General features: G+C 41.4%; 1 protein-coding gene and 1 long non-coding RNA gene across 4 annotated transcripts in view; one reads left to right on the plus strand and one right to left on the minus strand.

Annotated features, from left to right (window-relative positions):
• Window positions 1–3,648, minus strand: part of siah2l (seven in absentia homolog 2 (Drosophila)-like) — a 21,586-nt gene extending 17,938 nt beyond the window's left edge. The window contains exon 1 of one of the 2 annotated variants that reach the window (XM_051938026.1): window positions 2,987–3,602. In XM_051938026.1, coding sequence (XP_051793986.1) covers window positions 2,987–3,400 — 414 coding nt within the window. In that variant the 5' untranslated portion in view covers window positions 3,401–3,602. Of the gene's footprint in view, window positions 1–2,986 lie in introns of both variants that reach the window. The other variant, XM_051938027.1, reaches the window with a different exon arrangement.
• On the plus strand, window positions 3,286–12,137 carry LOC127530686 (uncharacterized). 2 transcript variants are annotated; one of them, XR_007937359.1, is made up of 5 exons: window positions 3,286–3,425; window positions 5,105–5,293; window positions 5,443–5,610; window positions 5,690–10,306; window positions 11,383–12,137. It is a non-coding gene; the product is annotated as an uncharacterized LOC127530686 (long non-coding RNA). The 2 variants fall into 2 exon arrangements; XR_007937360.1 differs by having other exon boundaries at window positions 3,289–3,425; window positions 5,001–5,293.
• The last annotated feature ends 1,887 nt before the right edge of the window (window positions 12,138–14,024 follow it).

Genomic DNA, 14,024 nt, shown 5'->3' on the forward strand with positions numbered 1-14,024 from the left:
TGAAGCGTATTTACCCACTAAACTGCGCAGCAAGCGATGTTTTCATTCTGTTCACACCATCTTGGATATGAAATCTCGTGCTTGTGCGAATTCTCGCTGACGCCGCGAGAGTTGCTATGAGACTATCGATCGCGTGGTCAGCGAGAAGAGGTACAGATAGTGGATGATGCTGACCAAGTACTGAATGTTGAAGAGAACGTCGCCCAGGCCCGGCACATGCCGAATTTGTTCATGAGGATGTTGATGACGATGGATATGTGTCTGACATGAAGAGGAGGAGGAAAACAATAAAAAGATCAACATATATCCTCTTGAAGCCTAAATAAATAAACGATTAAATGATTTCAAAAGATATTGTCTCCTTTGATTATTTTGTTACATTTTTTGTCGTAAATTGCGCTTTTTTCCGTCCGAGCATTGTAGGTCCACCAAACTCTCCAGCTGTGGTGGACCTACTGTCCACCAAGACTCCAGACGGTTTCGCATTGACTGGTATTATTGTTGTCATCTTGTATTTTGCTTTGATGTTTTGTACCTTTTTTGACCACTTTTTTGTGTAATTCTTCATCTTTTTTATTTTGTTTCGTGTCATTTGTCTCATTTTTGTAATATTTTATCTTATTTTTGTTGTTTTTTGTCTTTTCTTGTGGTTCTGATCCTCCAGTAAACCCTCCATGGTTCAGGTCCAGGTGACTTAACGTTGTGTTCCTTTGTAGACTCTCTGTGATCTGGAAGTTGTGATGTGGAAATGATAAACTGAGGATGAATGTTGGTGAAACTGAATTTGTTTTTCTTAATAAATTTCAGGGTGTTCATGATGTTTAGTAAAAAGGTAGTTCATTTAATGTGAACATTTCTGCAGTAAAACTGAGGAACCATGAGGAGTTGTGGTTATTTTTCAGTTATTACGCTGTGGTTTTACTGGTTTTACTGGAGATCAGACTGGTTTGCATGTGGCCCCTGAACTAAAATGAGTTTGACCCCTCTGATGTATGCACTGATCATTTAAATTCCTTCATTTAAACATTTAAGTTCATCACGTGTAAATCCTTTTAGGTTCTGGTTGAAACCCAGACAAATGAATGCAACTGACGGTAATAAACACCAGCAGAATGATCAGCTGTCTCATCTGTAAACTACCAGCAGCATAAACAGACCAGAACCAAACAGGAAAACACATTATGGGATGTCTGAGTCACAGACTGAACACCTGCAGGTTCCTTCAGAGACACGACAAACAGTAAAAACAACTTCAGCTGCTCACAGACGAACAGATTCAATCTGAAGGAGACACGATCCGAGACTAAACTCTGAACAGAACCTGATCCGAACTGGGTCACGACCACAGGATCAGTTACCATGGAGATGTAGCTGTGTACCATCAGTTACCATGGAGATCTAGCTGTGCAACATCAGTTACCATGGAGATCTAGCCGTGTAGCATCAGTTACCGTGGAGATGTAGCTGTGTAACATCAGTTACCATGGAGATCTAGCTGTGTAGTATCAGTTACCATGGAGATCTAGCTGTGTACCATCAGTTACCATGGAGATCTAGCTGTGTACCATCAGTTACCATAGAGAGCTAGCTGTGTAGCATCAGTTACCATGGAGATCTAGCTGTGTACCATCAGTTACCATGGAGATGTAGCTGTGTAGCATCAGTTACCATAGAGAGCTAGCTGTGTAGCATCAGTTACCATGGAGATCTAGCTCCGTAGCATCAGTTACCATGGAGGTGTAGCTGTGTAGCATCAGTTACCATGGAGGTGTAGCTGTGTAGCATCAGTTACCATGGAGGTGTAGCTGTGTAGCATCAGTTACCATGGAGGTGTAGCTGTGTAGCATCAGTTACCATGGAGATCTGGCTGTGTCGCATCAGTTACCATGGAGATCCATCATTTCAAGCTTTTTGTTTAATATTCAGTCTTTATTTTGCATCTCAGAACATCTTTTACCATATAAAATGGACAGACTGTTCAGTTTTTGACATTTTCTTCATGGATTTAAAATAAACTTTGGTTGAACACAGACTGATTCATAAACTAGGAGAGTTTAGATGAAATAATCTTTGAAAGGAAGGTTTCAGACAAACAGCAAACTTGACTTTAAAAGAGTGACAGTCGGTTTAAATGTCCTGAATAAGCAGGTCTGATATGTTCAAGTGCTCCTCTGGAATCAGGTTTTCTGACCTCCTGACCCGTTTCCTTCTAAACACCAAGAATCAACTTTCAGTCCTCGATTCAATTCAACTTTAATGAAACTGAAACAGAATCACTGAGAAACAGGAGACAGTGAATGCACCACAGACTGTCCTAAACGGACCACAGACTGTCCTACAGTTATTACAGACAGTCCTAAACGGACCACAGACTGTCCTACAGTTATTACAGACAGTCCTAAACGGACCACAGACTGTCCTACAGTTATTACAGACAGCGAACGAAAATTTCCATGTGGTTTATTTCTGTTCTAAGTCTAGTTTTAGATTCCAGTGGGACATTAAATGAAGTTTTCCTTCTGTAGGATCAGAACCTGGTTTTACTTTTTAAGTTTCCTGAAGCAGAGATGACTCAGACGTTACCTTTAGAGGAGGAGGAGACCAAACACGGAGGTAAAAGAGAGCTGATATCAACCACAAATTTCACTCCAAACTAACAGGAACAATTTCAGCATAAAAGATTCAGCTGAAACCAGATCACATAAAGATCTATTACTGCAAACTAAAACAACCCATCCTCTGTTCCATCAAATAAATGTCCTTCATGTCTGGTTATAAGTTTGTCTACGAAGTCACAAAGTCCTTGAACGCATCATAGAAGTTAAATAAGTGAAATCTTCAAACTTTTTCTTTTGGTTTGTTTTGGTGCTGGAGCCCCCGCGACGTCACGCGGCACGCACACACCTGTGAGGAAGTGCGTGTGTATACAGTGTGTGTTCATGTAGTATGTGTTTTAGTGTGTGCATACACTGTATATATCTCTTACCTTACAGGGGAACGGCAGGGTGGACGCCACCTTCTCCATGGCCAGGTTCCGGATGCTGGGGCTCAGCGGGCCCCGGCAGGTCGGACAGCAGCTCAGCTTCTGCCGGCACTGGTTACACACCAGGTGACCCGCCTGACACTGCAGGATGGGCGGCAGCACGTAGTCGAAGCACACCGGACACTCGAACAACGCCGTGAGCTCCGGGGGCTGGCCGGGCAGGCCGGCGGGGGGTAGGGACACGGCGGAGGAAGGAGCGGCGGACCCGGACACGGAGCTCACCCCGGCGGCGGCGGCGGCGGCTGCTGCTGCGGCGGCGGCAGCGGTGCCCCCAGAACCCCCGTGCTTTCCGCCGCCTGCTTTCCCGGCCCCGAGTCCTCCTCCTCCTCCGGCTCCGGCTGAGGACGGGCGGCTCATGACTTCCAGCTACGGTCCCGTTCCGGTGAGTTGAGCCCCGGTATCGTCGGCTACTGTTTACTACCGGACGTCCCTCCGGGGCCCCGGAGATACAACATGGCGGCTGCTAGTTTGTATCATAGACATATGTTTGTATCGCCTGCCGCTCGCTGCTATTGGTCCACACATCCCAGACTGACAGGCCGTTCAACCAATCAGAGAGAGGACCTGTGTTATTACATAATCACCGGCAGAAAACGGAAATAGGAAGCTCCGTATCTTTTTTCCCTTTATTGATAAATTGTTTAACAGAACGTTGTGGAACACAGTCTCAAAGGAATTTAGTGATGATGCAGAATTAAAGTAAAGTAAAAATAAATAAATACAAAAAATAAATAAATAATAGATAAAGGAAATGAATAAATCAGTATAAAACATAGAGCCGGGGCTTATTTTGCAGATTGTAATTTTCAATCAAGTTGAACAGTTTCATTGCATGTTTAGTTTTCTTTTTTTTTTAATCTGATACAAAACCATAAATAATATCCTTCTGAAGAAAGGGTTGAAGTAGAATATTGGTGTGAAGCCAGTCATGTATATCAGCCCAGAGTGCTTCTGTGAACATACACAGAAAGAACAGATGATCTGTAGTTTATACCCCACAAAATACAGAGTTCTTCGTGTCAAATCCAAATCATTGATGTAAAAAGTCATTCGAGGGATACACACCTTTCAAAATTTTAAAATGCAGTTCTTTAGCTTTCGGAGTGATAGGATATTTTAGATACTTTGAACGCAAAGAGTGTATGATGTCCCTGGAAAAAACATGAGCAATAGAGTTTCTGAATGACAGCGTTGGATATGATATTTGATCAGACATTTTCCTAATTGTTTTGTTAGGGATTTTGGTGGAAATGAAATCACACTCACCCACAAAAAGACGAGGAAGACGGGGAGAGACATCCGTGGAGTTTGAAAGGATGCCTCTAATTAGACCTAAAATGAGGCAGGAATGGCTTTAGTAATATAAGTGAAGGATTTATGATGGATATTTAGGTTATATTTCAAACAAAAGTTTTCATGGGACATCATACATCCTTCTCCATCAACAAAATGAATTACAGACCAGATGTTTTTATCCATCAATTCCTTATTGTACAATGACTTGTTTTTGACCACAATATAGCCGTTGTTCCATATCGGTGGGTTGTGTGGAGTAAAATTATGATTGTACAGAATCTTCCAATATCAGAGAACTTGTTGGTGAAAGAGGGATAGTTAACATGTAATCTTTGAATGGTGAAGTCACATCTTAATAATGAATAAATCTGAAACCAAAAACTGTTGTTGCTTAAAATGGATTTTAACCAATTCATTTTCAGGGTTCCATTCATGAAATCAAAGTCTACGACCTGCAAACCTCCATTTTCATGTTCTTTGGTCATATCTGCTTTTTTAATGTAACCAAATGTAACCAAAAATAATCTGATTAATCTTCTTGATGGCTCTGTTAGGAATTTAAAAAAACGACCTAGTAAACTGATATGTCTGAACAACCAGGAATCAAGTTTAGCTTAGCAGTTATCAGTCACCTTCCAAATATTTTTGTTTTCTCTTTCAGTAACATCCTTAGAAATATGTACACCGAAATATTTGACAACCGTCTTTATAGGAATGTTGTATGCAGTTGTTAATTCAGCTTCCTTCCCAATTATCCCGCTGGAGAATCTAAAGACACACTGGAGACCATGAGGCTGGAGATGGTGGAGCAGTTCAAGAAGACATCGCCAGAAAGAGACATGATTCTCATCTATCTCCATATGCAGCACACCTTTGCACTCAGACAGGAAGAAATCGGCTCCTTCCATTGCCAAAATAAAAGACAGATGGTCCGCACTCTTCTGTGAATCCCAAGTGAGTAAAACTGCAAACATTTTGACAAGAGACGCTGATTGACAAATATGATTTATCATACATGACTTGAAAAAAGAGCTTGTGTTATTTAATATGGTATGTCTATTTCTCTTACAATGTCTTGTATGGTGCTTTTGTTTTTCATGCAGGTCTACAGTGAATTCAACAGAATTGCCAATCACAATCTACCATATTCCTTTTTTGCTGCATTTGATAAATGTACACCTCAGCTGTTGAAGCTTTACAAAAAGAGGAAGACTGGAAAATTTGGTGAGAAGATGGAACAGCTCCTGATGGCGTATGAAGAACAGCTAAAAGTATGTGTAATGCATGACACTGATGTTCAATGTGAACAGCAGATCATAAAATCCTCCTATGCATGCCTTTGGACAACAGGACAAGAGCAACATCACTGCAGCTAGAATAGCAGCCCTGGTTGGTCTTCCACTGTACTTAAAGGAGGACTCTTCAGAGATCTTCAAGACTTGCAAGGTATTTTGTTTTCTCCAGTTCTCCCATCCATTGATCAATATCCTCATCTAAGTTTATTTTGTAAGTAGAAAAGTTCAGTCACTGTATGTCCACTTGTTGCTGCATCAAGCAGCATCTGGACAATTGTTATTGGATGGTAAGCAATGTATTGCTGTGGACACGTTCAGCTGCAAACTTAAACACCGACAACAAAATCACTATCATTCAAAGAGTATATTTAATTTAATTCATTTTATATCAGACCAAAAACCATCATTGTATAAAGAAACAATTACTTTCCACATCAACTCTAGTTTTACCATACAGAGCATGGGACTTACTGGTCTACTGCCATGTCGATTGGTTTGTTGGTTTGTGTTATTAGCTTTGGTGTTGTGATGGTTATTGTGGATTTACCGCAGTACCTCAGTTAAACAAATTAACTGGGAGACAACAGTAGACCAGCATCTCCTGTTTTCTGTGAGATTAAATTAACGTTTTGATTTCATGTTGGAAGCGTCCCAAATTAGCAGAGACAATATTATAAACTGAGTTTTTCTTCTTTTGGATGGTTCACCTACATCTGTTGTTGGATATTGCTTTACTTCCCTGTAAAAGTCTCTGTACTAGCTTACTGATTTGTACACTTGTACTCACACACTTCTTCTTTTCCCTTCAGGGGCCACCACAGCGAATCAATTGCCTCCATCTAACCCTGTCTGCTGCATCCTCTTCTCTCACACCAACTACCTTCATGTCCTCTTTAACCACATCCATAAACCTCCTCTTTGGTCTTCCTCTAGGCCTCCTGCCTGGCAGTGGGAAACTCAGCATCCTTCTACCAATATATTCACTCTCTCTCCTCTGGACATGTCTGAACCATCTCAGTCTGGCCTCTCTGATTTTATCTCCAAAGCCTCTAACATGTGCTGTCCCTCTGATGTACTCATTCCTGATCCTATCCATCCTGGTCACTCCCAAAGAGAACCTCAGCATCTTCAGTTCTGCTACCTCCAGCTCTGCCTCCTGTCTTTTCCTCAGGGACACTGTCTCCAGACCAAACAACATGGCTGGTCTCACCACAGTTTTGTAAACCTTTCCTTTCATTTTAGCTGAAACTCTTCTATCACACATCACACCTGACACTTTTCTCCAGCCGTTCCAGCCTGCCTGTACACGCTTCTTCACCTCTTTTCCACACTCTCCATTGCTCTGGACTGTTGACCCTAAGTACTTAAAATCCTCCACCTTCTTGATCTCTTCTCCCTGTAACCTCACTCTTCCACTTGGGTCCCTCTCATTCACACACAGATACTCCGTCTTGCTGCGGCTAACCTTCATTCCTCTCCTTTCCAGGGCAAACCTCCACGCCTCTAGCTTCTCCTCCACCTGTTCCCTGCTCTCACTACAGATCACAATGTCATCTGCAAACATCATAGTCCATGGAGACTCCTGTCTGACCTCGTCTGTCATCCTGTCCATCACCATAGCAAACAAGAAGGGGCTCAGAGCTGATCCCTGATGTACTCCCACCTCCACCTTGAACTCCTCTGTCACACCTACAGCACACCTCACCACTGTCTTACAGTCCTCATACATGTCCTGCACCACTCTAACATACTTCTCTGCCACTCCAGACTTCCTCATACAAAACCACAGTTCCTCTCTGGGCACCCTGTCATAAGCTTTCTCCAGATCTACAAAGACACAATGATCCCGTCTCCTTTTTCATTCAGACCACCACAGTTGTACTAACCTGCTGTGTCTCCATCGCTGTAGGGTCGGGTTATTGCTTATGTGAGCCGTGGGGTGCGTGATTGAATGATGAAGGTAAATGGTATTGTAAATTTGTGCAGATTCTTCATTTATGGGGTGGAGCACGCTGACAGTAAAACAGAGGGCAGAAACACCATGCCGGTGCATACAACTATTTATTTTTGTTCAAACCTATTAAAACGGTGTAGGGTTGATTTGTCATGCTAACATATTTGTCTAATAGAATGTACCAGTTATGTTTGAAAAGAAATTTGGATGGATATTCCAAAAGGGCACCTGAGCTGCCACAAAAAAGCAGATAAAGGTTTGGATTTTAATTAAAACAAAAAACTGCTTAATTACAGTCATTTAAGTATTGTAATTGATTACTTCCCCCTCTGCAAATGGAAAGCATCCCAAGGAACTATATTCTTCAAGCACAGCATCCCTAAGTGATACAAGTCAAGAAATGTATGTGTGGCCTTTTCCATAGTCTAAGGAGATTTTCCAGGGAGGACTGCAGTCAAGAAGTCCAGCAATGTGGAATCACAACCTGATGAGCGTGCATGCTGAAATAATTTTATGGTTCGTGGGTACATGTATGAAGTGTTCTGCTGGTACCTGCTCACTCTTATATTCATAGGTTCCTTCAGATTCAGAGTGTTCACATCATTGCATTTGTAAGGAAATAAGTGAAGCCCAGCTTACAGTAAGTACACTGATGACACACACACACACACACAGCATTATAACTAAACTTTAACTTTATCTAACTTTATCAAAACATCATTTCTCAATTACCTCCAACAGTTCTGAATAAATCAGATCACTTAATCTGTATTCTGGTGAAAGCAAGATTCAACAATGTCCAACGTATTAAACAGCCAGACAACATGCTTCATACGCTGCAGAAGGTAAACAAAGTAGGTTCAGTGGATTGCATTTCCATTTGATTAGAGGTCACAATCACTGCTTCTGTGCTTGTTCCTAAGATGGGTGCAGTGGCATTGTTTGTCCACTAGATGGAGGCAGACCCCCTCTACACTGCATCCATGTTCATCCTCCATTCATGGTGAGCTGCTGCTGCTGCTGCTGCTGCTAATGATGCTAATGCTAATGCTGCTGCTGATGGTCTGGACTGTGGAAATCCGCTAGCGAGGCTGTGCATATGCTACGGGCCTTGACTCTTATCTCCACCTGATAGTAACACCTTTGCAATAACACACGTGAGATCAGCTGTTGGCAGGTAATTGTGTAGAATAACAATATAATATATACAGTATATCAGTAATAAAAATGAAGTTAACAGAACAGTTAATTAGTTAAAAAGTTCACTGAACATCGTAACGTGCCCATATGATGGACATCCACATGCTTCATTCTGTCTCATCATTTGTTGGAGCAACTTTGAGGTGTGAGCCATTTGTTACACATATTTCATGATAAATTTACACTTTTTTCCCAGTTGGGAATTGATACAAATAGTCCAAAAACCTTCCTAAAAACCATCACAATGCAAACAAAGAAAGCGCTGTTTGGACTGAGGTCTTCTTCAGGTACCGGCTGATTGTCTGCATTGTCAAACGTACACTCATATTTACGGAACACTAAAACACAAATGCATCATCTGCCTGACCTAGTTTTCTGAATACATAACAGGTGAGATGTAAGGCAGGAAAAAGCACAGCTATTCTGCAAAACACCGAACTTTGTATAATTCTAACAAACAAAAACAATAAGATAAAAATAGAACTGATATTCAGATATGTGGTCCATTTAACTGTTGTTTCATTCATTTACTGACAGATCACATCTTCTGCTGCCATATTTCCCTCATCACAGCTGGAATGATTTACAAAAACAGCTCACTCCATTTTCAAAAAAGTCTTTTTATTGTTTACATGAGATAACAGTAATAATTTATTCTGTATTTTTCTTCTGAGTCAAATCAACTTCACTTTGACTGATTTTATCTCAAGTAAACAAAAAGTTTTCTGAAAATGTATCCAAACAGACTTCTCTGTTTTTGCAGACAAACTCTTCATGTCTACATTACAGCTGGACGTGTTTGTCTCTGATGTGTGTATGAAATATATTTCTATTTGTCTGAGTATGGCAGATATTGATAAATACATGCTATCAAACTAAACACCAATGTTGGAACACAGCTACACAACTAAACCAAGACAACATTTTACACTTTTTATAGAAATATTTCACATGATCCAAACTTGTAACATCACCTGCACTCGTCCTCACAAACACTTTGACTAAGTTACACTAACAACACAAAACTAAAACCTTTTCTATGGTCACACAGTGATGAGCAGCAGACAGCAGCCCACCACTGGAGTCACTGCAAAGATGGACCTAAAAATACATAGATCTATATTAGAGATAGACCGATTATCAGCCGGGCCGATTATCGCGACGATATCTGGGTTTGGTCGATTATCGGCAAAACGCCGATAATCGGCAGATATGACTTAAAACTGGGTTATTTTGGCGTTTTTGCCGCAGTGTCTCCTTTTTTCTTCTCCCGGTGCGCTCCTTCGTGCTCCCCGCCCCGCTCTGCTATCTCTCTCCCTTCTTCACTCTCCGGCTCTTCCCAAGAGCAAAGCTTCATCTGATTGGTCACACACAGAGGGCTGACAGCCAATCAGAGCTACCGCTGAGGGCACAGCATTCGTGGGCGGTCCTGCCGAGTGCTGCTCGGTCTGAGAGTCGCAGACAGCGGGAAAGGAGAGAGGCTGGTTTCACAGATCGAGGAAACTTTGTTTGCTAACGGTAAGTTAAGGCAGCAAACTCTCCCAAAATGTCATAAACAACAATAAACAACAACAATGCCCGAAACATCCAAGCACGTTCACCTGAGTTGAACCATTTTGCACCTCTCTGTTAATAAGACGGAGCTAAGCCAAACGCGTCGCGAACTGAGCCCGTGGACTGTATTTACATGTGACACCGTACAGTTGGAAGGACTGAATTAGAGCCACCACAGTTCAGATGTGTCGTATGAAACATTTGTTTGTCCTGTGGCTTCGCATTACTGCAGAAAGAGGATGGCCCTGCGCACCTCTCTGAGTCCTTTTTCCTCTCCACTTATAAACTTAACGCAACAGTGCCATGCGGTGTCATTCAGCATTATTTTAGGCTGTATCTTACTCCTCCCAAACGTCTCCAAACTGCTTTATTTAACCCTTTAAGAGTTCAACACGGTGCTCGGTGATAAATAGTGTGACCAATAGATGAACAATTCAGCGTGAGCTCAGTCACAGAGGAGTGTGAAAAGTATAAAAGATAGCACTCAGGAAGAAAACTGTAGGGCAACTTCCACGTTTTTTGGAGGTTTAAAGAAAAGCATGTTCAGAGGCTACATTATAAGTTTAAAAAGTAAAGGTATTTCACTCAGATATTTTTAAAACTATTCAATCCACGACCAAATCAGACCTAACCAAAACTCAACCAGTAATTCATGAGTACTGCTGGACTAAAACTAGGGGTTAACCAGGAGTAGAAATTAAAATACAAATTAAAGTAATGAACTAAAAGCAAAGTAGCCTAGTTTTGAAATGCCGGGTCTCTGCTATCAGTTACTGTTAAAATATTAGTTATACATTGTAACAATAACAATATTTGATAACACATTTAATTCCACATCAACGTCTTGTTTGATTTTCCAGGCCTGGTTTAATATTTGGTTAGACCATGTAAAATTCAACTTTAGTTCTGTCTTAATATGTATTATGTACCTAATTAGATAATAATAATAAACAAAATCTACATAATGATAAATAAACTTAAGTACTCTATCACAATGTGGCCCCCCTCATAACTCTTGCTTTTTTCAAACCTTTATACAGATGGACAAAGCAAAAAGTGCAGTATGGAAGCATTACAGTCAACCATCATCAGGAAAGGCAGTCTGCAAAGAATGCAACGAAAATGTAAGCATGGGATCAACAACAGGGAGAACCAAAAATACTTCAAACCTGTGGTCCCATCTTAGGACTCATCATCCCGAGTTGTATCAAGAATTACAGAAGAAACAGGAACCTGAAACTCATCAGGATGCGGCAACTTCAGCTCAGCCTACAATTGAAGAAATGTTTAACAAACAAAGAAAGTGGTCCAAGTCAGATGACAGGTCGAAACTAATGGACAAACTTATCCTAGAGATGATAGTCACTGATAACCAACCATTCACAGTGGTATCTGATGTTGGCTTTAAACGCCTCATGGCTGCAGCTGAGCCAAGATACGCACTCAAAAGTGACAAGTACACACGTGGACAAAATTGTTGGTACCCCTCAGTTAAAGAAGGAAAAACCCACAATTCTCACTGAAATCACTTGAAACTCACAAAAGTAACAATAAATAAAAATTTATTGAAAATTAAATAATCAAAAACAGCCATCACTTTTGAATTGTTGATTAACATAATTATTTAAAAAAACAAACTAATGAAATAGGGCTGGACAAAAATGATGGTACCTCTATAAAAGATTGAAAACTATTTGACCAGAGTGACATGATTAACTCAGGTGTGTCATTTAATTGACATCACAGGTGTTTCCAAACTCATAATCAGTCAGTCTGCCTATTTAAAGGGAGACAAGTAGTCACCCTGCTGTTTGGTGAAAAGGTGTGTACCACACTGAACATGGACAACAGAAAGCGAAGGAGAGAATTGTCCCAGGACATCCGAAAAAAAATGATAGACAAACATCTTAAAGGTAAAGGCTATAAGACCATCTCTAAACAGCTTGAAGTTCCTGTGACAACAGTGGCTCATATTATTCAGAAGTTCAAGACCCACGGGACAGTAGCCAACCTCCCTGGACGTGGCCGCAAGAGGAAAATTGATGACAAATTGAAGAGACGGATCGTTGGAATTGTATCCAAAGAGCCCAGAGCAACCTCCAAAGAAATTAAAGGTGAACTCCAAGGCCAAGGTACATCAGTGTCAGATCGCACCATTCGTCGTTGTTTGAGCCAAAGTGGACTTCATGGGAGACGACCAAGGAGGACACCACTGCTGCAAAAAACTCATAAAAAAGCCAGACTGGAATTTGCAAAAATGCATGTTGACAAGCCACAAAGCTTCTGGGAGAATGTCCTTTGGACAGATGAGACCAAACTGGAGCTTTTTGGTAAGGCACATCAACTCTATGTTCATAGACTCAAAAACCAAGCATACGAAGAAAAGAACACTGTCCCTACGGTGAAACATGGAGGAGGCTCAGTAATGTTTTGGGGCTGCTTTGCTGCATCTGGCACAGGGTGTCTTGAAAGTGTGCAAGGTACGATGAAATCTGAAGACTATCAAGGCATTCTGGAGAGAAATGTGCTGCCTAGTGTCAGAAAGCTTGGTCTCAGTCACAGGTCATGGGTCTTCCAACAGGACAACCATCCAAAACACACAGCCAAAAACACCCAAGAATGGCTGAGAGAAAAGCGTTGGACTATTCTAAAGTGGCCTTCTATGAGCCCAGATCTGAATCCCATTGAACATATGTGGAAGGAGCTGAAACATGCCATTTGGAGAAGACACCCATCAAACCTGAGACAACTGGAGCTGTTTGCTCATGAGGAGTGGGCCAAAATACCTGTTGACAGCTGCAGAACGCTCATTGACAAATACAGAAATCGTTTAATTGCAGTGATTGCCTCAAAAGGTTGTGCAACAAAATAGACAGCCGGATTTTGTAGATGAAAGCAATCCTGGACAGTTTGCCGCATATCTTGATGCTTTCCCCGAACAGAAACTCGCAATCATTCTTTCTCTGTTCCTCCTGAGTGCTGCGTATGTCCCGTTTTATGCCGCCGGTGGCAACCCTGGTTCCGCCCCAGCTGACTGCAGCACCCATGAACATCCTCTGCACCTCATTGGTCGATCACACATCCACCAACCCTGTAACATGAATAGATGATACACTTGATAAAGAGCGACAACGGGATGCAACCACTCAGTAGCTGGAGAAAACAGTACAACTGACAAGATCTCTACAATGGATAACAAAGAACGGATTCCTACAACTGTTTCCTCACCAATAAACCTTCCACAGGTGGTAAACCCGGAGCATAACATACTACGCGACAAAATAATGCAGCTTGCGGTAAGTTAACAACAACTTTAATCTTCTTGCATTTTTTTCTGTGAATACACACACGAAGTAACATTTTAAAGAACGGTAAACTTAACAGTAACAACAGTAACACAATCCATGAGCACACTTTATTAATGATGCACACATAAAACCACACTCTGTCACTACAACACACTGAAAAACACGCTCCATACTTTGTGTTTAATCAGCATATTCATCTCAAAAACAGTAGCCAACACCGTGACAAGTCGCAACAACATCAATTCATATACTTTAACTACTGCAAAGAAACTATACTAACAAAACAGCCAATTCCAGCATAATACTGTGTTTGTCTGTATGTTCTGTTCCTACAGCACCTCGCTGCAGACGACACTGTGGACAGCACCACGCTG

Source organism: Acanthochromis polyacanthus, chromosome 17 (genome assembly GCF_021347895.1).
Source record: "Acanthochromis polyacanthus isolate Apoly-LR-REF ecotype Palm Island chromosome 17, KAUST_Apoly_ChrSc, whole genome shotgun sequence".
Classification (NCBI taxonomy): domain Eukaryota; kingdom Metazoa; phylum Chordata; class Actinopteri; family Pomacentridae; genus Acanthochromis; species Acanthochromis polyacanthus.